General features: G+C 40.0%; 1 protein-coding gene across 1 annotated transcript in view; it reads left to right on the top strand.

The window, feature by feature from the left end:
* Positions 1-945: 945 nt before the first annotated feature.
* The window catches only part of COL4A5 (collagen type IV alpha 5 chain), a 57321-nt gene continuing 31682 nt past the window's right edge, over positions 946-26584 (top strand). The window contains exons 1-21 of the mRNA XM_017817450.1: positions 946-1017; positions 10595-10684; positions 11929-11973; positions 12716-12760; positions 12871-12933; positions 13632-13685; positions 14432-14458; positions 15690-15770; positions 16817-16879; positions 17387-17422; positions 17521-17562; positions 17669-17761; positions 19916-19969; positions 20076-20132; positions 22337-22381; positions 22476-22529; positions 22700-22741; positions 23204-23336; positions 24123-24296; positions 24734-24817; positions 25996-26088. Of these exons, the coding sequence (XP_017672939.1) occupies positions 946-1017; positions 10595-10684; positions 11929-11973; positions 12716-12760; positions 12871-12933; positions 13632-13685; positions 14432-14458; positions 15690-15770; positions 16817-16879; positions 17387-17422; positions 17521-17562; positions 17669-17761; positions 19916-19969; positions 20076-20132; positions 22337-22381; positions 22476-22529; positions 22700-22741; positions 23204-23336; positions 24123-24296; positions 24734-24817; positions 25996-26088 (1447 nt within the window). The remainder of the gene's footprint in view (positions 1018-10594; positions 10685-11928; positions 11974-12715; positions 12761-12870; positions 12934-13631; positions 13686-14431; positions 14459-15689; positions 15771-16816; positions 16880-17386; positions 17423-17520; positions 17563-17668; positions 17762-19915; positions 19970-20075; positions 20133-22336; positions 22382-22475; positions 22530-22699; positions 22742-23203; positions 23337-24122; positions 24297-24733; positions 24818-25995; positions 26089-26584) is intronic.

The following is a 26584-nucleotide window of genomic DNA, read 5'->3' as shown; positions in this document are numbered from 1 at the left end:
TAAAGTATATTCTGTATGTTTTTAATACAATGCTGCACCTGTTCTCAGAACAAGTTAAACCCTGAAGTATTTCAGGTAGTGTATCTTCTAATGTGGCTTGTGGTTTTTAAAACTATAATGATGAAAAATGATGACCCTATATATTATGTAGAGGCATTCTACCAAAAAAATTCTTATAGAAATCTCACTTTTCTTAACACATTTGTTACTTTCTGAAATCAACATGGAGCTCCACTGAGAATCCCCTGTTCGGGTGGGGGTGGAAGAATATAATTTAAGCAAATGTGGTATGGAAAAGTTACTTAACTTCGATTTTTCTCTGTGACCAAGCTACTATATCCCCCTCCTTTGACTCCTTAAAATCTGACTGACAGTCCCCTTATGATGGAGACTGTTGTAGCTGCCTTGCCATGCTTTGCACTGGAGTCTGAGTCCAGCTACATGAAATCTAGAGTTTTGAAAAAAGTCTTTACTCACTAACTTATCTGTGCAGGGAAGAATTACGTAGTAAGTATTTGTCTAACAACTATCACAAATATGCTCATAAGTTTTAGGCTTGATGAAACTCTCGTGCAAAACCTGACATCTACTGGTGGGAGGTGTAATTGGGCTCTTCTCTGTTGGGGACATGCTGAAGATTGTGGAAGTGCTGGCCCCTTTGGCCATAGGTGTTGCATTGTACCTTGCCCTAAGAGCAGATGGCATTTGAGCATAAATGTAAAAGTCTAAGATTTTGGAGGACTAACTGTAAAATACTTACAAATAAACATATATATTACCAAAGGTGATTGAACTTTCAGTTAACTGTGTCTGCTTTGAACATGTGTTTAATGGCTAGAGGACAGACTTTGTAGGCTTACATTTTAGATTAACTTTCTAACTTTTTGTGAGACTGTCAAAGACTTCATGTAGTCTTATGCTGATTAAAAACATATTCTATTTCTTATGTCTTTAAAGGCTTGCCATGGATGTACATCTTTGTCCAAATGTGATTGCAGTGGAGTAAAAGGTGAAAAGGTAAATATAACTTTTTTCCTTTTTTTTTTAATGGCAGACTAGCCCACAAACCACTGAGCCATATGCTAACTTCAGATAACTGAAGCTTGTGGATGATAGCTTTTGCTTCTTGCTCTTATCTTATTTTCTTGGACTGTAGTGTGGGCATGCACCAAAGAGCATAGCTGTATTAACAGTTGGAGGTATTGAGTCAAACTGACTGGTCCATCCAACACTGTACAGAATTTCATATTATTTTCTCAAGAGCATGGAATGATGGCAAAAATTTTTCCAGCTATCTGACAGTAATAAAAATAGAAAAGACACAAATTTTAGTAAAATAGAAAGAATTTCTATTTACTGTCCAGGCCTGCCTACACTAACTACTTTGTGTTGACAAGCTAAGGTGTGGAATGTACAATAATGGTTATGCTGGTAATGCTTCAGTGGAAACTTAAAATAGAGTGAGTGTGGGTTGTTTTCCTCTTTTGTTGTATTGCCAGCTCATAAGTAATTGATGCTCACTAATGTGTTCTAAACTTGCACTGGTTTTCACCTCATAATTTGTACAGCTGTATGCAAAGGTGATTGCTGTTGCTGTCTAGATGTGAGCTGGACCACAGAAGTGACAAAATTCAGCTAGAGCTCTCCCTACACACATAGCTGCCACCAGAGTAAGCAGCTGGTTAATGGCCAAACGTATATTCTTGGACCAAGCAAAATAAAAACCATCCCCAACCCAAAAAGCACCTCTGTGTGCCTCATTCAGTGCAACAAGCTGTTTTGATCTGCCCAGGCAGTGTCCTACGGCCAAGAGTTGCATGTTGACATCTCTGAGGTTTCCTGCTTCCATGCAGCTTTGACTTCCACTCTCATTGCCTGAGCTCAGTGTATCTGTGCTCAGTATATCTTTCATGTTTCTGTTACAATTATTTCTTATTGTTTTACAGTTTTTCCCACTGAGGAAACAGGAGGTGCCCAGCATCTTTCTTAGTTACAATGCACTGTAGATACACAGCTCAGTACTTGCCTGAATCGAGCCTTTTCTCAACTGTGGGAGCCTGGTTGTAATTAAGTTGTGGTTAAATAGTTCCCTTGTAACTGCTGCTGTCACAGGGAATGTGATGTGATCACTGCAAGGGGCAAGGGTTGCCAGAAACAATCCCACTCTCAGTCTTGTAAACAGTCTGCTTGAGATACAATGATGTCTTCTTAAAGACTGATAACAGGACTGATAACAGAACTGATAACAGAGTTTGATGAGCCCAGTTTATCAAACCTCTTACAAACCTTAGCAATGTTCTAGAAGGACTTCAGTGGTCTGGATTAATTTCTGACACATTTCAAAGGTGATTTTTTGACTTGCATAAACAAGTGTAACCTTAAATGAACGCAAGTAATGCAAAATAATCAGTCACTGCACTGGCACTGTAACATGCTGATGCAGAATTTCACTATTGGCTGAGGTTAAACAAGGCAGATGTCCAAAATTCCAGGTAATGTTTGATGCCACACCTGCCATCCAGATAGCTCCTGACAGATGAGGTCATTGCCTGGCATTTACTTTAGTTCTTTGGGTATATTCCCAGTTTACATACCTAGTGAAGAACAGTATTCCCTGGATGGCAAGCCTTCTGAGTTAGATTTGGTTGGCCAAACACGAACCTGATTAATGTGTTCCTAGAGGATCTAGGTGCCTAGATCCTAGAGGATCTAGGTGCCTAGATCCTAGAGGATCTGCAGGTGCCCAAACCAGATGCATCCTAACACTAGTCACAGATTGTTTCAGGTTCAGTTTGAAGGCACTTAAACATCAGGCTTCTATTCCCAGTCCAGTTGTAGCAGGTACAGTTTTGGAAAACCTTTCTGTAATTCAAAGCTGGCTTTTTTTTGGACTTTTCACAGCTATTTTGTGAATTCAGTGAGCAAGTAGCTGTTGTCTGGCTAGTGTGGATATAATGCAAGTTTTCATCCTTAGAATGGAAAATTCACTTTGAAATCGGGGAGCTGTGATTCATTTTCCTCCTAAACCAAGGTAAACACAGCATAATCCTGTGGCATGCCAGAGAGGTTTTTTTAAAGCTTCAGTCTTTCTGAAGCTTGCAGACCATCATGTACAGTATGTAAAGGAACAATGAAAAGCAAAGCCCATATCCCTTAGGTAGGATATGTTGCTAGGGGAACTGGTTTGATCGTACGTGCACACACCTCGTTATGTCTGTTGCCCTGTAATTACAAACCCTCAGTATTGGATGCATTGCTGGATTCAGCAGTTCAGCTCTGGAGAACCCCAAGAGCTCTCTGTCACTGACATCCATAACGCTTTATCTTATCAATTCGTCACTTTGGTTCATTTGGAGTTTTTAACAGCCTTAAACTTCTTCTAGATTCTTGTACTAGTACAAGACATCAAGGGATATCTTAAGATGATTGGTCCCTCACAGTGTACCACCTGGTTATATGTTTGATCCAAGTTTCCAAATCCAATACTGTCTTCATTCCAGCTTTCTTGCAAATAGTATCTTTATTCCAGCTGAGTGTGTAAATTGCTGCTACAACAAGTTTCAGGCTTTTGCTTTGTATTTGACACTTGGCATTTGGTGTTTCTCCTTCTGCAGTGATCTCTGAACTCTAGCTTCTTGCCTAATTGGTGTATGAAGAGCGTTAGAAAAAGAGCTGTTTATTTAATCTCTCCTCTTTGATTCTCCCATTAGAAGCGTGCAAATGTATTTGAAGAACTACTGGAAGTCAGGGGTATGGAACATGGTTCTCTGCTGGGAAGACAGGAAAAGCCTGGTCTGATGCACTCAGCTGAGCCCTGCCTTTCTGTTCCACTGGGCTTCACTTATGGCCCTAAACCAGCATCTGCATCCAAGCCGCTGTCCACTTGCATTAAGTCAACTGAGAAGTGCTGCTTTGTTCAGCTTAGCAGAGCCTGATGCATTTCTTTTGAGACTCAAAAGTAGCCTTCTTCCTAAGCATCCTAGCATTCACTTTAGGATATCCCAATTTTAACAAATTCAACTATAACAAACAGGAAAACTATTTTCTTCTCTTGCTTTAGGGAGCCACAGTTCTCACTTAACTGCTTCCATGCTGCCAGTGATTCTTCTTTAGCTCTGCCTCTGCCAGTGCCCTGGTAGCATTAGTAGCAGAGTAGTGTTATCTCTAGCAGAATCAAAGCACTATAAGCTTTATTTGTTTTTAAATCCATAGTACAACAGCTGACAAAAAGCAGTGCACTAAAATTTTCTTCCTCTGCTCAAACCCACCTTACTAAACTTAAATGTAAAGTGGGTAGTGTAAAATTCAAACACGCCTAAAATGGTGAGAAAATGGTATAATGAAGAAAGGAGAGGAATTTACTGTAGTAGTCAGTAAAAACTGACTGCAGCTGGGAGCCAGTGTGCTGTTACTCACAGTAATCAGCTCAGTAGTGAACTGGATTTGGTAAGAGTATTAAAGCTGAACTACATGATTAAACTATTACATACAGGTGCTTATAGGAATTGCTCTCACTTTTCAACTGTAAGAAGTGTATCCTTTTCACTTAAGCAACTGGGTTTTAAATTCTGGCACTTTTGAAGTGAACATCCTCTGATGCTTAAAAGCAAGTTCCTGAGTAAAAGCTTGCTAAAGAAGCAAACATGATAGATGCTGCACTCAGAGCAGTTTCTAAGACAAACCAGTAAGACTTGTAGATTATTGTGCTGGTTTTATCTCAGCTGAAAACAAGATCAGAAGATGCTGATAAGATCAGCTTGACAAAGACTGGGGAAGGAGGAGGAGGGGGGTTGTGGTGGTGGTGAATCTCAGCTGCTCCAGCTGATGAGGGCTGAGAGAGGAGGGCCACAGGAGCAAACCTGGTGGCATCTCAGTGACTGAGAGGGCCCTTAGCCCGGCACTACAGTGCTTTTGCAGAAGTGGTAGTACACACTGCTGCTGAAATGGCTTTCACACCTTCCCTTGCCTGGGTCTTCCTGTTCTCCTCTGGCACTTATGGGGCTGAACTGATCTCACTGAAAAGAAGTTTCCTTGTGAACTTGGCTGGTTTTCAGCCTGATCAATTCCTTCATGCACATTATGTTGCAGCACAACTGTATGTGTGGCTGTGATAGAAACATGTGGCTTAAGATGGAAGGGACTGTTTTTCACAGAACAGTCCCTTTGCAGTTTCCCCTCAAAATAGCTGCAAATAATTATGCTGGTTTTGATGAGCAGGTTCTACCCATTAAAATTAAATAAATTGATTTAAAAAGCTGTTCTTTAGTTATTACATATAGTTAGTCCATGGCCTTTTAAAAGAGAACTTTGGCAGCTGCTGAGTTTATGGGATTTGTTGATCACAATATAAAAGGTGTAAGTCCAAAGTCTCAACTGGGTTGTAAGTTCCTAATATATGATCTCATACAAGCTTGGTGCCTGGGATTCTGGCAGGAACAGCTTGTAATAACTGAGCTCTGAAGGGATTTCAGGTGCTTTGGGAAATCTGTACTCCTTACAGAGGAAGAATAACATACTCTTGGTCTCTTTGGATGTATATTCTTGGAACTCTGAAGAAAATTTTTCTCAGAAGAAAATTATCAGTGTTTTTCCTCAAGATCCCTATTTCCTTCTGCCTTCATCACAGTAAAATTTAGTACAGATGTGACCCAAGCTCAGCTTTTCTTTTCACTGTTGTATACAAATTCTTAAAAAATAGTTAAAACTTCTCAGATTTTAATCACTTTGTCAAGAATAATTACATGATTGATGTATGTGGTTAATAACTGTTGGCCTGAATTGCACTAATAGAGCCCTGTACTCTGAAACATTTACAACCCTGGCAAGGGACCACTGGCCATTAAACCTCGACTGTTTCATCTTGCAAAAGAAGTCACTGGTGATATCCTGAAAAAAAATTGATACACTTTGAAGAATACAGGTTCTGTCAGAGGGGATATCTTCATTGCATTAAACTATAACTTTAACACTACTGTTTGTGACTGGTTGGTTTGTTTGTTTTGAATGATGTCTTGAGTAGATACTGTAGTTCTAAATCTGTTAAGTTAGTGCTCTTGAAGTTGAGGCAGAATTTATTGGCCAGTATTATAATCTGAGGCAGCTGTTATTTTTACCTATTGTTTAGAAAGGGAGAGAATAATATATCTGGCTGTGGCATCACTTCTTCCATGCTATCTGTATTTAACATTACTACAGACATTTGTACGTGAATCTAGTTTTAAGTAGCCACCTTTAGTTAACTGTCTTTAGACTATTTCTGTTACAGCCACATTCTTGCATGTGTTTGGACATTGAAATAGGCTGTTCAACTACTGCCTTCCTGATTTTTTTTTTTTTTTTTTTTTTTTGTCGTTGTTCCATTTTTTAAAAGACTTTCTTTTTGCCATGAGTATACCACGTCTATGTAAATAACTATCCTGGTTTCTCTCCCCATACTGTCTATTTAGAAGTATTTAATTTTTTTGAATAAATTCTAGAAATGTAAATTACTTGAGCATGCTTTAAAACTGCATCTACCCCTGATTTCTTAAGTACCTGTGGCCTATTATTAGAGTACAGGGAACTATGCCAAATTTTTTATCCATATTTAATTGCTTATATCTTGCTGCAGCTTAAAGAATAATTTTAGGGTGTTTCCCAACTATTTTTTTTCTTTCTGTCCCCTAAGCAACAGTCATGTTCAAGCTTGTGAGCTGACAGTTTTGCCATACCTGTGTAGCTGATTGAGGGCAATTGCTTTGCCAGCTACTCTGGATTGATCACTGAATGAGATCAGAATCTGACTCCTTGCCCATTCCCCAAGGAAATGATGGTTTTATAGCTGATGCATCTTTATTTTGCTATGGAAACAATCCTGTACTTTCAGGACTGAAAGATGAGATCTGAGTTGACCTAAACCTTTGCTATTTGTTTCTCCTGAGTAGCTTCCAGTCTGAAACAGAAAGTATCCAGACTTCCTCAATTCTTTCTGTGTAAGCAGAACTGGCTAGTGACAGGTCTTGCATTCATAAGAAAATTCATTGCATGCTATCCAAGGACTTCAGTCTTGTATCCCTGATGACATAATGTCCATTTTTGGCATTGACTTTTTGTGGAAGACTTGTTAAATTTATTTTCAGTTTCAGTATGTTCCTGAAATGAGCAGGCAGTTTTTCCTGGCAAATTTGTAGCATACAAACCTTCATGGAAATCAGTATAGTGTGTGCAAGAGGAAAAGTCTGGGGACAGAAGCAACACCTGAAAACTGTTCTCACTTATGGAATCCTTCTATATGCTGTTGAAGTAGAAGACAATTAAAACATCTGTATTCAAGAGAGCTGGATCAGCTTGGCTTCTCCCCCTTCCCAATTTGCCCGCATTTCTTTCTTCAAGCAATTTTTTAATGAAAAATAGTGATTACAGTGCAGCTATTTTCCACTGTAATTAGTTTAATACAGTTCCCTTGGGAATTGTCTGGTGTAGTCCCTCAGCTGTCCCTGAGCAGAGTCCTCAAATCATCTGTTGGTTCTTGGGGGTAATCTACTGGTAAACTCCAAGGAGTTGCCCTGGCAAGAGTTTCCTCATGCAAGGATCTCATTGTTGCTGCTCACTTTGAGCTTGGGAAATACTCAGTTTCAGTAGTGCAGTTTAATTAAATCAGTTATTGCCTCCTGTATTCCTCTTGCTTAACTGTTTGGCTTCGTGTTTCTCTTTCTTTCAAGGCCTTGGATTCCAAGTTCTGAGACTGTTTAGAGTGGAGACCTTGGTATAGTTGCATTTTGGAGAACAGTTTCTTCAGCCTTAAATGACTCACAAGGCCAACCCTCTGGTAAAGGTCTGCTCTAGCAGCCATTTGGAGATGTTATTTTCTCTAATTAAAAATGTGGAGAAGTGTGACCAGGTTGAGATTAGTAGACACTGTGTAGCCCAGCTCCCACCTGACGCATCTGACACACCTCTTGTACACAGGTGTGTTCTCTTAGTGTGCAAACAGAGTTCTTGCCAGAGCTTGCTCCAAAATCTGGCTCTGCCTAATGTTTTCCTTATCTGGCACTCCCGAATTCCTCATTCTCACTCCTTCAGGGACACACTAACCCTTTCATATCCTGGCCTGAGATAGTAACACTCCTCCACAGTGTTGCTTTTCTGATGAGGTAGCACACCAACTGTATAGCTCCACGTGAAAGCACCTGTATTGGGGTTACGTGGGAAGTGTTTGGTAGAGGGAAGGCTACACGGGTGGCTTCTGTGAGAAGCTGCCAGAAGCTTCCCCCATGTCCAATGGAGCCAATGCCAGCCAGCTCCAAGGTCAAGCCCAACAGTAATGGTGGTAGTGCCTCTGGGATAACAGATTTAAGGGGGTAGGGGAAAAAACCTGTGCAACACTAGTAGCAATCAGGAGAGAGGAGTGAGAATAGGTGAGAAACAGCCCTGCAGACACCCAGGATGGTGACAAAGGAGGGGCAGGAGATGCTCCAGGTGGCAGAGCAGAGATTCCCCTCCTGCCCATGGTAAGGCAGCTGTGCCCCTGCAGCCCATGAAGGTCTGTGGGGGAGCAGAGACCCACCTGCAGCTGGGGAGGACCCCAAGAGAGAGAGCAGGTGGATGCCCAGAGGAGGCTGTGACCCTGTGAGAAGCTGACACTGGAGCGGGCTCCTGGCAGGATGTGTGGATGGACCATGGAGAGAGGAGCCCACACTGGAGCAGGGTTGCTGGCAGGATGTGTGACCTCATAGGGGACCCACACCAGAGCAGCCTGTTCCTGAAGGACTGAAGCCTGTGTAAAGGACCCACGCTGGAGAAGCTCATGGAGGACTGCTTCCCATGGGAGGGACCCCATGCTGGAAAGGAGGAAGGGTGTGAGGAGTCCTCCCTCTAAGGAGGAAGGAGCAGCAGAGACAATATGTGATGAACTGACTGCAGCCCCCATTCCCTGTCCCTGTGTGCTGTTATGGGGGAGGAGGTGGAGAAACTGGAAGTGAGGTTGAGCCTGGGAAGAAGGCAAGGGGGGGGGAGGTATTTTTAAGATTTGGTTTTATTTCTCATTACTCTGATTTGATTTGTAATAAATTAAACTAAGTTCCCTGGGTCAAATCTGATTTGCACAGGACAGTAGTCAGTGAGTGGTCTCTCCCTGCCCTTATCTTAGCCCACAAGCTTTTTTTGTATGTTTTCTTTCCCCTGTTCTGCCCAGGAGGGCTGTGACAGAGTGGTGTCCAGCCAGGGTCAACCCACCACAGTACAACCTGGCACTTTGTGTACAAAAAGAGAGTCTGGACTCTGACTGCCACACTTAAGCTTGCCTCAAGTTATAGTGCAATTTCAGCATTTTCACAGGGGAGAAAAGATGTCTGTCCTGTATAAGACAGCAATATGTGACCTACAGTAAAAGAGGAGTATGTTTACATTTCAATTAATAGGAAACCAACTTTAGCAGACCAGTTAATGAGTTGCTCATTCCTATGCAAGGAGTCTTTGAGTCTCACTGTGTAGGTAGGACTAAGTACAGCTTAGCTGTTTCTTCTGTAAGTTTGCAGCTCTTGCTCACATACACCCTTTAATCTCATCCAAAGGTTTTCCTCTTGTGTTTCCACTGTGAAAGTAGTAGAGCAAGCACTGGCAAAGAAGGCAGAAAGAGAAGTCCTGTTACTTTCTCTGAAAATTTTTCTGAGATCTCAGCATCCTGTGGGTGTTTTGAATGCAACTTCCAAGTTCCTGCCTCCCACACTAGAATACAGAGCATCTACCTAAGCAATACAGTGAGAAAACTAGGATTTAAGAATAAGACATAACACTGCTGTTGTGCTTAGCATACAGCTCTGTATGGCAAATAAATGGGACATGGGCAAAGCCTTAAACTTGGCTTTTGCATATTGTGTTCAAGGCTGCAGTTGTGTGCTTCTGGCTGCTTGCAGTGCCCAGTCTTCAGTTCATTTCTGTGATGATGTGAGATTGCTGGTTCAGTTGTTTCACTCGACTGAGGAGAGCTGGGCAGGATTTCCCAGGTTCCTAGAGTGCCATAGCTGGTAGATTGCCAGGTAATAGATGTGGGAGCTACTACTCCTGTTCTTGCTGAAGTGTGCAAGAAAAGAAAAGTTCAGGACAAATTGGTTTCAAAGAGAATGTGCAAAACCTTGTGATTAAGGTGTCTGGATGGAACTTTTCCTTGGCAGTTCCTGTGGTTGCTGTGAAAAAACAGTTGGGGTAAATAAACAGAGGGGTTTTGCAGGTAGGAACCAAATCTACCAACCAAACCAAACCTATCTGTAGAGCAATAAAGAATAGTGCTGAACAACTACCTGTTTTGTAAACGGTTATATATACACTGATTGATGTAACAGAACTGTAGGAAATACCTGTTTACACAGTTGAAAAGTGTAACATTATATAGATACATGCAAAAAGGCATATTAATTCTGGTATTTCCTAACTTTTTTGTACCAGTCAAAACCTTAATATTTACTGATTTTTGTGAATCTGTGTTATAGAAGAAATAAAAGTAAATATTTTGTGAATTTGCAGTTATGCATATTCTGAAACTGCAGGTAAATCATAATCTATCATAATTTATGTTTTTGCCACGTTCCACCTCCACTACCACCTATTCTTTTTGTAGGGCGAAAGGGGATTCCCAGGCTTGGAAGGACAGCCAGGTTTGCCTGGATTTCCAGGACCAGAAGGACCACCTGGTCCAAGAGGCTCGAAGGTAAGTCCCAATTCACTTGAATAGCATGAAGGTGCTGGGTAGTGTTAGCTTGCTTGTAGTGCTGATCCTAAATTCCAGAACTCCTGATTATCATTGGTTTAATAGTCGAAATCTTTGGATGTTAGGATATAAGATAGGTTTCTGGTTGGTTGGTTTGAATGGTCAACCAGAGGAAAAAGATTGCTCTGGGTTTCCTATCCTGTTCTTCACCTACACAGGTGCTTGCCAGCACTACCTGCACACTTGTATCCCTTCCCTAGGTGCTGCAGATTCAGGTCAAAGGACAGGTTTAGCAAGGTGCTGTAATGGAGGTTTGTTAGTCCTTGCACTAACGTGCTCCTGCCTTAGCTTAGTTCACTGATAAGAGCTGAGTTCCCTCTCAGCTGCCCCGAGGGTTCCCACCACGAAGGTAAACTGTTGTTTGCACCTGGTGGCATTCCTGGGCTGGGTTTGGATGGGGTGATGCAAATGAAGGCCTCATTGAACCTGTGTGCAGAGAGCTGAGGAATGCTCCTGGCTTTCCCTAGAGGGGTCAGGTTTCTTTTTATTTACTACTGAATTGCATCATTACACTCAGTGGTACAGTACAGCAGTAAAATACCTCTGAATGCATTTGTCTTTAATATACACAAGGATATCCAGGATCTGCCATTTCTTTTGCATGTGCTCACAGTATAAACCTAAAAAGAAGCACATCAAAAAGAAGCAAAGAAAAAAATAGGCAGATGATAAGAAAAAAAAAAGTCTTCACTAGAGGAGATTAATTGGATAAAACAGGAGTGAAACAGCACAGGAGTCTTGGACTAGAAGCTTTTGTTATACTTTTATTCCATAAATGCCTTTTCTTAAGATTTTGGTATGAAGTTCTGCATTATGATTCTATGATTATTATAAAACAAATTAATGCCTGTGCAGTATCAGTCACATTTAATCTTGGTTCTCTTGTTCTGCCCACAAGGGGCCGCTGCAGGATATTCAATGAGAGCACCTGACAAGTGTCTGAGAGAGCTGTGACCTTTATAAAACCTTTCCTCTAAGTCATGGTAGATCAGCTGGAACAAATACAACACCAAAAATAAAATAATTTTGAACCCTTTTACTCAGGAAATGACAACTAATTTAACTTCTAGTCCTCTTACTGTAAACATGTGAAAGAAATGTTACCGTGCTTACAGTTTAATTTGATGGAAAGGCAGACTGCAAACTTGAATATGGAATTCTGTTTGTTTGGTTTTGTTTTGTAGGGTGATGATGGTCTGCCAGGACCTATTGGACCCAAAGGAATCAGAGTAAGTACTGGTGCAGTTTTAGGGTGATATATTGGAATTATGGATAAAGACTGCCAGGCATTGAGTGGGTCCTCACAGAAGTGGTGATTTACAGGAGAAAAAATTAACTTAAATCTGAAGAGTAATCTACCTACCAGCTAGAAGAGATCGTACTACTTTTTGGAAGTATTGCAAGATTTCATAAGCAATAGTCTTACATGCTGCTTGTATTGACTTCATAAACTCATTAGGGAGAGTAGCCCAAATACTTATTTGATCTGTTCTGCAATGCAGGACCTAAACCAGTGCCAGTAACTTTGCTTCCATGTATTCTGAAGTAGAGACAGGGTATATCCAGGGTCAATATGGGAGAGGTGGACTTGTCTGGAAGTCCTTTAGGTTTTGTGCCATTGCTTTTTCTGTCAGACCCCTCAGCTGGTAAGAATTGATATGTCTCTGATTTCACTGGGACACATCCATTTCCCAAACCACGAGTGTTCACTTATTTTATGTATATATCTATGAACTACTACTTTAGATGTTCAACATTATCTTTTCTGTGTTTTTGTGGATAGTTCCCTGAAAGACTGGTAAGAATCTTGAGGGCTGTCAGCATGGCATTTTTTTTTTGCAGGTGATTCAGATGTTTCTGGTTTTGTTTACTTACATTTGCACAAATAAATTACATTGATTAAAATCTTGGTGAATCCTTTTGCACATCTATTCTTACTGTACTCTTTCAAATGTGGTTCATTTCCTTCAGGGACCGCCAGGGCTTCCAGGATTTCCAGGAACACCAGGACTTCCTGTGAGTAGGAATAGTCTGTATAGATACAAATCTGGGGGTTTTTTTTGTACTTTCAGGCCCAGAACGTCTTCCTACAATCTAACTTTTCTTTCCTCTTTTCCACTTTGAAGGGATTACCAGGACAAGATGGGCCACCAGGACCTCAGGGTATCCCAGGATGCAATGGAACAAAGGTGGAATACCTTTAAAATTCTTAACAATGCAACAATAATATGGTAAAGAGCTCTTGTTCTCCTGGCTATAGCCAATAGGTTTAATTTATTATGTGCAACATAATAACATGGTCCAGTACTTAAAGCACAAGTTTTGCCAGCACCAAGACACAACATTTATACTCTGCAGCCAGTGTAGTAAATTCTTTGTTCTAATCCTTAATTTTATAGATTACAACTGAGAGTCTGATAATTAGATCAGATGCTGCATCTCATCTTTATAGTAGACTTTTGCTACCAAGAAAAACTCATTACTTAACAGTGAGACTTTTAAATTATTAATTTTTAATAATATGTATTGAAAATACTGATTCAATATCCTTGTTGGAAGGAATGACTTTATCCTAACATGTTACTTAGCTTTACATTCAGATTTTCCTATGAGTTAATCTTCTGTAGCACTGCATGTGTTTTCCATCTCTAGTGTAGTACTTGGACTGAAAATATGTGGAAATATCTGAATGTGGAAATCTGTGTTTCAATCAGTTGTGTGAATTAATTAAGTGTTTATTCTACAGCTTATTCCAATAGAATTTGCTACTCTGGAGTCGTAAGCTAGCAATGAAACTAGACTTTTTGACTTTCAGTCAAAATTTGTTTATCTGGTTTTGTTATGTTTTGGTTTAGTTTTGGCTAATCTTTTTATTTTCATCCCTAAGGGAGAGCGTGGATTCCCAGGCAGTCCGGGTTTTCCTGGTTTACAAGGGCCTCCTGTAAGTAAAAGATTTCCCAATCAACTACCTGTGATCCACTGAAGGAGATCTGTGAAAAATCTACTTAGATCTATGAAAAATCAGATAAATATCAGCCTCTTTTTGCAGTTATTCTTTTAATAAATAAGATTTTTTTTATTTTTTATGGTTAATCAGAGTACTTTAGATGTCTAATAAAAGTGAGCTTTTCTGCTGTGTGCTGTGGTAAAGCTCATAAAAAACCCTTTGAATTCTCACATGCTGAGATGCTTTACCACCTGCAGAAAAACACAGATACATGCTTATGTGTCAGAAAAGTAAGATCTTGATACTGACATCTGGTACATCCAAAGAGCCTTACTGGTGATTAATGGGGCAGCAAAAAGAGACACAGTGTTGGATGTTTTCAGTATAAAACACAAGGATGTACAGCAAAGTGATTGTCAGAACCAAAGTACAAATGGAAAGAGATGTAGTAGACAGGATGGATAATAGGAGGCAATAAAGAAAAAAATTGCTAAGAAATGGAAATGCAGTCTCTCTAATGCTCAACACTCACTGTGAAAGTTCTTCTCTAATTTTTCCATTTTATTCTGAAGTTCATAAAAAATTTACTTTCTCCTGTTTCATAGCTTTTCTTAAATTTCTATCTTTAATGTTTGCCTCGTGGTGTAGATCTGATTAGTGGTTTGCAAATAACACACCAATGATTTATTTCTATTGATCTTTCTTTTATTTTTTTGTTTGTTTGTTTCTTTTAAACAAAGGGACCCCCTGGTCTGCCAGGTATGAAGGTAAGTGTGCTGTATCACATTGAAATACTAACCAGGCATGGTGTGCAGTGTGATCTGAGTAACCTGCTGGCTTTCATGCAAGACCATGTGCATCCACTGGTGTCTGGAGTGACGTTCTTAGTGTTTCCAGGCCACTCCAGTGCAGCTGACTGGAAATTCTGCAGTAGCTTACTCAGTTTGGGTCAGTAGTTCCAGAAGTAGCAGAGTGTTTTCTGAAAGTGGTTTCCTTGGGGCTGTGAGGGACAGTGTTGGTGTTGTGAGGCGTCAAGTTAGCAAAAACAAACACCCAAACACACCATCAGAGTACCTGTGAATACTCAAGAACACCACTGGAGACGAAGCAGTAGTGACTTAGAATATCCAGGGAATAGTACAACAACTTAGGTTCCTTTTGAAAACGTGCTTTGAACTGTATAGATTACCTAGATGGCTTTTTCTCATGACGTAAATAGTCTCATGATCTGATGTTGAACCTTAAGAAGCCCTTTTATGTTTTAAGGGTTGTTTTGGTTGTATCCTTGACTGATTTGAGCATGGGCCAAAACATCAGTTTTGGTTCAAATCTATTTGAAAGGAAACTTGACCCACAGAATTGTTCTAATAAGCTCCTGAGAGGAGAACAAAACACTGGTGCTGGGAAATTGTGACTATTAAGCTGAATTGTTTTTCTCAGCTCCTTTTTGCCCCAATTATTTTCAAGATATCAAAAGGCAAGCTTATCTGAACACATATTTTTAAAACAAAGATATTCCCTGGAATCAGTAAGAAACTGTGCTTCAATATAGACAAAGATATTCCCTGGAATCAGTAAGAAAACTGTGCTTCAATATAGACCACAAAACATGACTGTTTATAACAGCATACTCAGCAGTACTTTCATGAGGTGGGACACTGGAAAAAGCTGAATGAGCCTTTTTTCTGCTGTGCCCTATCAACTGCTTTTATGGAGAGCTAGAATGTTTCTTTTGTGAAGCATTTGTGTTTCAATCCCCTAATCTTTTGGAATTTAAATCAATGCTGATATATTTGTAGAAAAGAAACTTTTTAATAGTTGTTAGTTTAGCCATTTAAAAAATCTCCATCTCTCCTAAAAAGAGCTATTCTTGGAGAATCTGGTACTTACATTAAAGTGTGCTGCTAGGGTGGAACATAGCTCTGGGTGCTCTGAAGTCAGAATGGTAGTAAAGAATTGTCAAAGGTGCTGTTAATTAAAGTCAGCTCTTTCTTCTAGGGTGAAGCAGGTGAAATAATTACATCCTTGCTGCCAGGACAGAAGGGCGACCCAGGATTTCCAGGTCTTCCAGGGATACCTGTAAGTCACATAAAGTACTATTAGGCTGTGTTCTGCCAAAAAAGATTATGTGAACAGTGTTTGCATTACAGCACAATTGGAAGATTTGGTGCTAGGGGATTCATGTGTTTATTTGGAGATTCAGGGCTCACATTTGATGTACCTCTAATTTATGACTTGAGGGAAAGTGTGTGATTCCATATTGCTCTTAATAGGTTGACCCACAGAGGCCAGAAAGGTCCCCTGGTCAGGAAGGTGGTATCCAGCAGACAGCAGCACTCACAGTTACTGACTTACTTCTCTATTTCCCTTGCCTGTTCCCCCTTCCTAGACATTCTTTGTATCAGTTCTGGAGTTCCCTTCCCTTCTTCACCCTGAGTTAAAGTAAGTAACATCTGGCTTTCTGGGCTGTAGCCGCTGTTTTGGATGGTGGGAAGGAGAGGGTAATTTCTCAGCTGTTCTCCTCATGTTGCACCTCCTGAACAGTGTTTCTGTTCTCCCAGCAGTCTTCTGTGAAAACAGCTAGTGACTCCAGGCCCTGTGCTTCCCCACTGAGCCATTCATTGCTTTAGTGGAAGAACAAGGGGAGCCGAAAATGAGTCTATCGGCCTGAACTGGACAGAAGCCAGACTCCCATTTCCTGGTACAGAGAGGCAAGCCCCAGGCTATTCTGACCAGACTGAGCCTGTTAGCATTTCTGGTCCTCTGATCTGTGCTTCCCTATTGTCTGTTCCTGGCTGGGAGGAATCACAAATACAAAGTGTTTTGTTGTTCTCTCTCAGTGCATGAAGAGAAAGAAAGTGCAAAAGTAGTTCAGAACAAACAAAAAAGCATTCCCTTATCCAAGCCAAAGAGAGGTATTGATGTTGAGAGCAGAACACTCCTAACATGATGTACACCCCTTTAGGCCTTTCCACAAGGACAGATTGGTAGGTTAGTGGTCAACTACATTGATTTGACATGTAAGAGATGCCACTGTTGGGTTTTTTTGACCTTGAAGATCTTACCTGGGGTTTTTTTTTTTCATAAAAAGGTGCCTCTCATAGCCTCCTCCACTTTCTCAACAGGGCCCACCTGGCTCCATGGGAATACCAGGTCCAGTTGGCCCTCCAGGGCCCCCAGGTTTGACGGTAAGTTTCTTTAACCTGTTACTTATAAAACCTTAAACGGGACAGTTACTTCTTTCGTGTTCTCAGAGGCAGGTCAGTGAAGTGCAGAGATCATGGTAGTCAGGACTCGGTATGAAGAGAGCAGCAACCATGCATTCAGTCCACCCTGGAGCTGTTACTGTGTATGGTTAAATAAGATACTTTTGAAACAGCCTGTTCTCAGACATTTTTTTGCTTTAAATTGGACTGAATCATTGTGCAGTCTTCTTATTTGTGTGAAACCTGAGGGACAAGATTTAGCTTATTTAGAGTAGGATGTTTAATACCTGACTGTTTAATTTCATTTACTCTCTTGCTTGAAGGAAGAACTGGTTTCTTACACATTTGTGAGGTTGAATAGCATGAAAAAGAGTTTTCAGAGGAAGGCAAGGTGCTTTGTCAACACGGGGAGTGGTTTGGGGTTTTTCTCGACAAAGGGCATGTAAAGTGCTTGGAAGTGACTTGTTTTTTGATTTCCTTTTTTAATAGGGACCTCCTGGTCCACCAGGGCTGCCAGGACCCAAGGTATTTTCTTTACCTCATTGATGGTGGTGATGGACTGTTTTCTTTTTCATTCTGTTTATTTGTGACTTCTAAGGGCTGATGAGTTATACTTTTTGCAGGGTAATATGGGTTTGAATTTCCAAGGACCCAAAGGCGAAAAAGTGAGTAGGGATCACGATGATATTTTTGCTTATTACTTTCAAAATGCTTACACTTGTCATTTTGGCTTGTATTGCCTGTAACAAACTGCATGTTCTTGCACGTTAGGGTGAACAAGGTCTTCAGGGACCTCCAGGGCCACCAGGACAAATTGGAGAACAGAAAAGACCAAATGACATTGAGTTTCAGAAAGGAGATCAGGTGAGTGGGGCACTACATCCATCTGCAATGAGCATGTGATTAAGCTGCAGCCTCTGTTGGTTTGGCTCATATATGTTCACATCCTGCTTACTGCAGAGCTTCTGTTATTTTTCTCAGAGTACTGCCTGTTCCAGGCCTGAGTACTTTTCCTTTAATAGCAAGCATGCCAGTCACATTAGTCCAGTTACTTCCCTTAGTAAAGTAACTATTCTTAAGAAACTCTCCTAAAGGAAGTTCACAGTAAAAGCAGTTAAAATATTCTCATTCCTTGGAACACCCAGACTGTGATTTTCAAAGCAGTCTGGGGATTCAGATTCCCACTAATTAAGCAGCTGTGTCACCCATTGTGAGGAAGTCTTTCAAAAATTTTAATTCGATTTTTTTTTTCCTTCCCTTTTTTTTTCTTTTTTTTTTGTCATTAGTGATGCCCCAAGATCTTTTCTTCCTTGTGGTTTGAATAAAGTGCTTTCCCGGTTTCTGGCCTCTCAACAGTAATTATCAAGCCGTATTGTGACAGTGAGCTCAAACTGCTGGTTTGATTTGCATGGATCCTTCCCCACCCCTAAATGCCAAAAAGCCATGGGGAGAGTAACCGTTTTTAAAGTTATTACACTTTTTTCTTTTTCACTGGGGAACATTTTGCAGTACTGTTTAATTCTGGCTGCCAGTCATGGGCAGTCTGAGCAGAACCAGCAAGATCATGGGTGGTTAGATGTCACATTTTCTTTGAAGCTTTTGTGGTATTCTCAAATACCACCCTAAGTAATACAAGAGTTGAGGTAGATATTTTGAGGAAGAAGTAGTGAGTGTTTTTATGCTCTGATTATTTTGCAAATGTCACTGTGGTAACTGAACTTTAAACTATTAGTTTCCTCCATCTGTATTTGGATCAGTTTCTTCCTTTCCAATTTTTTATCTTAGGAAACGTGTCAGAGAAGAAAGCTTAGATACACAGCAGTGTTTTATTTTGGCAGGGAGCAGGTGATCTTGATCAAAGCCATTTGTTACCCTTCCTTTCAGAAGAACATTAGGCACCACTAAGGCATTACTTGGAACTATGCACTGGTGTACATTTGAAATGTGCAGTCATCCTAGAAAGGTCTCAGTCTCTGGTTTTCTCTCTCTGTTGTTGGATGGTAGGACAGAAGGTAAAGAGCAGGACTGTGTGTCTTTGTAATTCTAAGGAAAGACAAGGTGACATTTTGATTACACTTTCATTGAAGCAAAAATTCATCTGATTTTATTGGGGTCAGAGCAATTTGCCTCTGTCATCAGGGATCCCTGAAGGACTAATTATACTGGCATTAAGTTATGTAAATGTACAAAGTGGAAGTATTCTACCTACATTCCTTTTAAAGCACTAAGACTTACAAACACATTCTGAGTGCCTTGCCTTTGGCCAACATTAACAATGATTTCAAAGTTTGCGAATTTGTTTTTATTTCAACAAAGTTTATGCTTGGTAATACACAATCAGTAAAAAATTTCAACATTACAGCTACTCTTTTTGTGAAATACACACAGAGTTTTGCTGTGGGCCTCCACCTGTGATCTCTGACTAAAATCAGGTGTGTAGATGGGCTTGTAAAAGTCTGGGAGGCCTCCATGAAAATAAAAGAAACTGCACAGAAACTTTTTGTGGATTCAATAGCTGGTAACTTTTCTGTAGGTTAATGGTGAAAAGATTTAATAACTGGTACAAAGGTGTAACAAGACAAAATAGAAACCCAAATTTTTTTAACACTTTCTGACAAACACACTTTGATCCTGATGGCCTCTCAACTTCAGCAATTACCAGTAATCTAATGACTCTTGCTCCTGTAATTTCAGCAGGATCTGGAATTTGTTTGTTCTTTCTTTCTTCTTTTTATTTTTGTATAGCAGCTGCAGGCCACCAAACCAGCTGCTACAGTGCACACAGGAGGCAGTTGTGTCTTAGTGGAGTGAATCACCTAAATAAACAGGATGGGCAGTTAATAAAATTTATAGGTGCTCTTGAAGTTCCACACAAAGAAAGAATAAATATGCTCCTTCAGAACTTGGAAATCTAAGTGACAGCAAAAAAAAATTCTATTAAAAAAAAATAAAAATCAACTGAGCTGTTAGGGAGTGATGGAGGCTTTAATCTGCTTTTTCTTTGCCCATGCTTGACAGGGTATTCCAGGTGATCCAGGCCCACCAGGACTTCCTGGGCCCCAAGGCCCTCCTGTGAGTAGAACTCTCTTAGTTCTTTTTTGTTGCATTTGTATCAGAACTGTAACTTCATTCTACTCTGGCTTGTGGGCTCAGTTTAAGATGACATTTGTGTGTCCAGGGTCTTCCCGGTGGCGTAAAAGGTGAAAAAGGTGAGCAAGGAGAACCAGGCAAAAGAGTAAGTAGTCTGTTTAACCAAACATTTATCTTTCCAATCAGTATTATCTTTGAGAATTAAACAAATGTTGAACTCAGGTGGGGCCATCAGCCTCTGGGTAAGAGACTACTTTTTTTCCCCTTGTAACCTGGCAAACTTGTAGATGATGCACGTGGGTCATGAAAGTGCTTCTAGCTCTGGCTCTCTCAGTGCTTTCTGAAAGAATTATCTACCTTGTGGAACTTAGTTTTGGGGGCAGGAGAAAATAATTTGAATTATGTTACCTGATTAACAGGTAACCTTCTTCAAAGTTGTTGGGCTGCTTGTCTGAGGCAGCAGTTTTCTTTTCCCTTTTACAAAGGGTCTTCATTCAGTTTGCGATGTACTGGGTTGCCAAGCAGCATCCCATTGGTGTGTGTGTATATATATATGTATATATAAGCTGGTCTATGTAAACTCATTCTCTGTGGGTTTACTTGTGAGGTGAGTCACAAAACCAAGTCTCTGAACACTGCATTAAGACCAAAAAATCTGTTTGTCACTTCCAAAGATATTGCCTCAATTTATGTGCTATCTGGGGAGGGGACAAGTCAGGATGGCTGTATCTAGGGATAGCATGAGTCACTTTGTTCCTGACTAGATTCAAATCAATCCTGGAATTTAAATGGATATCACAGCTCAGAAGAGCTGAGGAAGATCATAGAAGTGCTAAGAAATAGGATGAAAATAACATGGGCTGGACCAGGAAAGAGAAGGCAAGCTGTTAGCAGCTCAAAGCATTCTGTATTTTCACTTCCACAGCTTCTGAGCACATAGTTTCATCAACATAATGGGCCCCTTTGAAAATCAAGACACAAGTCTTGCTCAGGTTAATTGGACAATATATAAACACTGTTTAGAAATATGTTGGTAGTAGGTTTTCCAATTTCTTTGGGAAATAAATACAGTGGAAACAAATGTTTGGTATTCGAGATAAAATCCTTCTTAGTTGCTGAGATTTATAGAAGGGCTTTGATTTGTCTCCTTTAAGGAGCATAACAAATGAGGCAGCTTTGAAAAGCCAAAAGTCTCATTATATTTTGAGTGGGTTTTGAACTGTTGCTTTTCTCTACAAAAGTAAATGGAAACCACATGAATTTGCAAAGATCTGAAAAGATAAAAGTCCTGAGGGGATGTGTCAGATGCCTTTTGCCAAAATCGTGTTTACCAACATTTTTATTTGGTTTTATTACTCTGAATTTGGGCATACTTAAAGTGCAGTTTTGCTATTAAATTACTTAAAAGTTGCCTTTTAGGGCTCCATATGATTCTGTATGGCTCATTTCAGATATATTCATAAAAATGTCAGGCTGTGTATTCCAAGGGATAGTTCTGCAAATTCACAGGAAATCTTAAAACCTCATTTTTGAGAGTCAGAATTCATCACTAATAATAAGGAATTCACAAATCACGTTATACTCTGATACACTATATCTGTGAGGTCATATTAACAACTTCTCAGTGACTGAGAGTTGGTCTTGACACCGTGGTGAAGCTCAATCACCTATTCTAGTTGTGTTCCAGCAGGTGCCCCCCAGGCACTCAGCTTCTGTAACTCGAACAATAGAGTGACATTTGTCTGCCCAGGGAATGGTCTGGAATAAAGTGGAGCTTGCACTGCTTTTATTGCAGCAATGACAAAGCTGTTCAGCAAGGATATGTGGGTTTTAGAAGTCACTTCTTAGAGCAGAATTGCAGTTTGTATTTTTGTTGATACTATTGAGAAAATTGTGTTTGGTTTGAAGGAGAGTTAATATTCAAACACAAAAATGTTTGTATTTAATTTCACTGGTCACATGATACTAATTTCCTAATTAAATATAATGTTCTAGTGTTTAGGGAGTTAGGATCTATTTTCCAAATAAAGGATTTCTGTAGTGTTAAAGTAAAGGGAGTAGTAACCACAGTGAATGAGCAATAGTTAACTGGAGATAATTTTGTGCTGTATTCACCCAATACTTCTTCGAGACTTGTCATGGTTTTGTGCTCTGGTTTTCAAAATGCAAACCTCAGTTTAGGTAACTCTATTGATTATGCTTGGTTGATGTCTTTGACATATATGTCCCAAGGACTGCATTCTAGAGGCAGTTTGGGTACTGAAAAAATGGGAAATAAGTAACATAATTTCCATGAAAATTCTTCACCGCTGAAGCATTTTATTTCAATGCATATTTATGTCTTTGAAGGGAAAGCCTGGCAAAGATGGAGAACCTGGTCAGCCTGGTAGGGATGTGAGTAACTCATATATTTCTGATCTAAGCAGACTCCTTATAAGCTTTCTTCTGATATGGAGATCTGAGTGTGATTATCTTTCTATTCTTGAAGGGTTTACCCGGTGGGCCTGGAATAAATGGTGCTCCAGGAAGAGATGGTGAAAAGGTATGCCAGGTTTTCTGTCAGTATTGCATAATAGATTGAAAATCTGCCATCACTGAGTTCAATTCTGTCTGAATTGCATTACCTATGCTTTGCAGTGTTGAGGAATATTTGCAATAACTTACTTATGTACTATTGCACAGTATGAAAAATGCTCTTAATTTCATTGGTAGGGTGAAAAAGGTGACATGGGTCCCCCTGGTCCTCCTGGAATTGTAAGTTGCTGATGCTTTATTTTCTTTCTGCATTTGGTTGGCAGTGTTGTTTCATTGTAGTTCTTGTCAGACTGAAAGCCTTATCTCTGGGTACAACAATAACAGCACCACTGAAGTTTTCATATATTCAGTGATAGAAATGATGGTTTCCTTCTTTCAAGATGAATTCTGTGCTCTCAGATTTGCTGGGTTGCAAACACAGGCTGGACTATAAGCTCAACCCAGCAGAACTGAGTCAGTCTCACTGAATCCTGCTGTGGCTATGTTGGCAGTCAAACAGCTTCCTCTTGGGAAGTGCTCTTTACTGGAATTTCACCTGGTAATTCAGTGCAGTAGGGAAAGCATCCTGTCATTGGTATAAGGTTCAAAGTACTTTGAACTTTCCCCCCCCTGACATCTCTTTACCATTCCAGTAACTCTTTTCTTGGCAAGTTGTTTCACATGAGCATGAAACATTTACAGGTCATTCCAAGACCAGGCATTGATGCAACAGTGGGACCAAAAGGTAGCAAAGGATTGCCAGGACTTCCAGGAGCCAAAGGGGATCGTGGATTCTCTGGTAGGCCAGGCCCACCTGGCTTGCCAGGATCTCCAGGTAGGAGTGCAAACTTTAAAATAAGTTGTATGCTCAAATGTCTGAATTGATATTTGGCTTCACAGTCTTTTCACACTCTTTTTGACAGAAGGACTGAGCAGCAAATTAAGGCAGAACTATTTAGAACTACCTTTGAGCTTGAAGGGCAGTCTCGAGCTTATGGGGATAGCGTGAGGATTTCTGAACATTCATTGCTTTTGCTGTGGTGAACTGAGGATGCAAATCAGATTCTGCCTTAATAGTCCTGGGGATAATTTATCTCTAATCATTTACCCATAACATACATTATCCATTGCATTACACAGAGAAAGTATTGTCTACCATAAGTGTGGTACCTGGCCATCAAACCTATTCTCTGCTGGCCAGTAGTAAAGGAGGAGATGAACTGAGTCTGCAGTGGGAGTGAGCAGTGACACCTGTATGTGCCTTGTACATGCACAGAGAAGAACATTAAAATTCTGTGGTACAGCTTGTATATATTCTTTTTTTTTTTCCATCAATACTTCCTTTTGTTAGTTTTGTTTTGTTTTTTTTTCTCTTCATAAATTCAGATGTTCAGTGTCAGGTCAAATTTTCAAACAAACATCTCTGAAAATGTAAGATGTGCATATGGCAAATACTGCACATCAACTTGTAGTTTGATTCCATAAATGTAATATTATGGAGTACTCACATGGAAAGACAGACTTATCTGTAGCATGTTAGTCTTCATATATCATTGTCATCATTGCAAAAATGTGATGTACACCTTTGAGCTGGCAAAGAATTAAGTTATTCCCGTCCTAGGGATCACTACTATTGGACCCCCTGGCCCACCTGGCTTACCTGGTGAGAGAGGACAGAAGGGAGATCCAGGTTTACCTGGTGTTTCTATTCCTGGGCAACCAGGACTTGCTGGACCACGAGGACCTCCAGGACCACCAGGTCCCCCAGGGCCACCAGCACCATCTGTTACTCCTGGTAAGTGAGGATCACATAGACAGCAAGTAGAGGAGACTAACATGGTTCAGGAAGGAATTTATTGTCTAGATGGCATTGGCATCTGTAAGTCCCCTTACTCTGATGTTTCATATGCATGTTTTTAAAATGTGAGGCTGAATATTGGAGTGTAGTGTAGAGATGGAAATGGGAAGCAGTGGGAGATAGTTGAGGTTGTGAAGAACTGATGATTGTTGTGTAATATCACTGATTTTTTCCTTTTGAGTTTGGATTATGTGTGTCTGTTGTCACCAGCAGTCCTCTGTCTGAATTGCCAAAATGTTTGGTCTGTGATTAGGGGGATATATTAGAATATCCACACAAATACTAGGAAGTACACTTTTGTCCTGAATTCGTGTGTTCAGTGCTGCTGTTAGAAAACACAGTCTGATCATTAAACCTCTCCTGATTCTCCTTAGGTGAAGGGTTATGTGAGCAGGGGCCACCAGGTCCTCCAGGAATTCCAGGACAACAAGGCTTTACAGGGGAGCGAGGCCAAAAAGGTGCAGTGTCATGGCTGTCTTGGTTTTTCTCTTTTTGTTGAAGCTTGTTAAAAAATGTAAACTCTGCATTAAATAAGGCTTAACAGTGTCTCTTCCCAGTAGGGTTGAGTGCAGATATTTTCTGTTTCTGAGTAAGACAGCTGTTTCTTTGGGCATAGGATACTCCTTCATCTAATGTTAAAGCACAGGAGTCCCAAAGTGACTGTGGGCACAACCAATGCTAGGGCTGAGCACAGATCATGTGCTTCAGAATGAAGTAAAATGGAGCTTGAGGTTTATGAGTATCTCCCAGGTAGATAGAAACTGAGTGCTCTGTAACAGCAGTTGCCAAGTCTGTGTGAAAACCTTCTATGCTTCATTAATAAGTTTGAGATTTTTTATGGAAAGCAACATTGGAATTGAGTTGGTCAATCTACAGTGAGTTTCTTTGTTTGGTAAGCAAAAGAAAGTCATATTTAATATGTATCCTTGTTTCCAAAAAGACAACCTTGCAATGAGGATGCTGATATGGGTAAGTGAGAATCTTTTTCTAGCTCATCATGGACATCTTATATGACTTTGGGCATCTCACTTAATTTTGTACCTCTTTCAAACAGAACTATTTTTCCTCATGGAGATTGTAGAGAATAATTCATTAACCTAAATGAAATGCTCAAATATTAAGAAATTCTGTTGTGAAGAAAATTCCTAAACTCCTTGAAACCTCTCTTTTTTAAAAATGAAGTAATTTTAGTTTATTGTCAAATCAGTGAAACATTCCCAGCATTTATTTTGCACTCTTGGAGTTCAATCAAAGTTTGGAATTTTGATATATGTGTTTTAGAGTTGTAGTTTAAAGTGTCAAGTACCTACTTTAGGACTCATTTGGTGAGGAAGAAGTCCATAGTTTTATTTTCTATTATTGAAAGCGGTTTTTTGTTTTAATTTATTTTGCACTGTCATCTTAAATCAATTCTAATTATATCTGATATGGGTTGTCTGACTCCTAGTCACCAAAAAGCTTCATTTTGGCTTTCATGGGGGAAACTTAATATTTAAGCAATAATTATTTAAAATAGTCATTTTGGACCTGGAATTTTAAAACAGTAGGAAGAAGACAGTTGCTGTTGTGCTGAATTCTTTTAATGTTTCCTAACATGTGATGCTCAAGTATGATTTTTCAATGCAAACCTTTTTAGGTGATCGAGGAGACACGTGCTTCAACTGCATAGGAACTGGAGTAACTGGGCCTCCTGGGGAGAGAGGACCACCAGGACCTCCGGGTAGTCCAGGTGAGGCTTTGGGCTTCACTAGTCTGCTTAATATATTCCATAAAGTCACCCTTCTAGCTGAGTATCTGTGTATAATGGTAACAGTACATCTGTGTGTTGTGTACAAATTCAGATGCACAGTTGCCAGCTCCAGTATATAGTTGGTACATGTTGTATTTTGCACAGTTGGGGAGTGTTGGGAAAGAACGGGCTGGAGACGTGTAAAACAATCACTCTTTTTTTGAAAATCTAGTCTTTCAAAAATATTTCTCTGCTCAAAGACAGCCTTGCAAGAATTCTGTGTATTGAAGGTTTAGGCTCTGTTGTAGATTTAACTGAAAGACAAAAATTAACTTCTACTGCTTGCTATTCCTGGAATAATAGAGGAGCTGGAGCTTTTTAAAAGCGTGATATTTTTTGATACTACTGATTTAACTTAGAGTTGCAAATTTGGTTCTGCTAAAATAAAATTGAGCTCTCAAAAAAAACCCAAAAAAACCCACAACCCAGAGTAAAC

Source organism: Lepidothrix coronata, unplaced genomic scaffold (genome assembly GCF_001604755.1).
Source record: "Lepidothrix coronata isolate B3197 unplaced genomic scaffold, Lepidothrix_coronata-1.0 Scaffold2, whole genome shotgun sequence".
In the NCBI taxonomy this organism is placed as follows: domain Eukaryota; kingdom Metazoa; phylum Chordata; class Aves; order Passeriformes; family Pipridae; genus Lepidothrix; species Lepidothrix coronata.
This window is presented reverse-complemented; position numbering and strand designations above follow the sequence as displayed.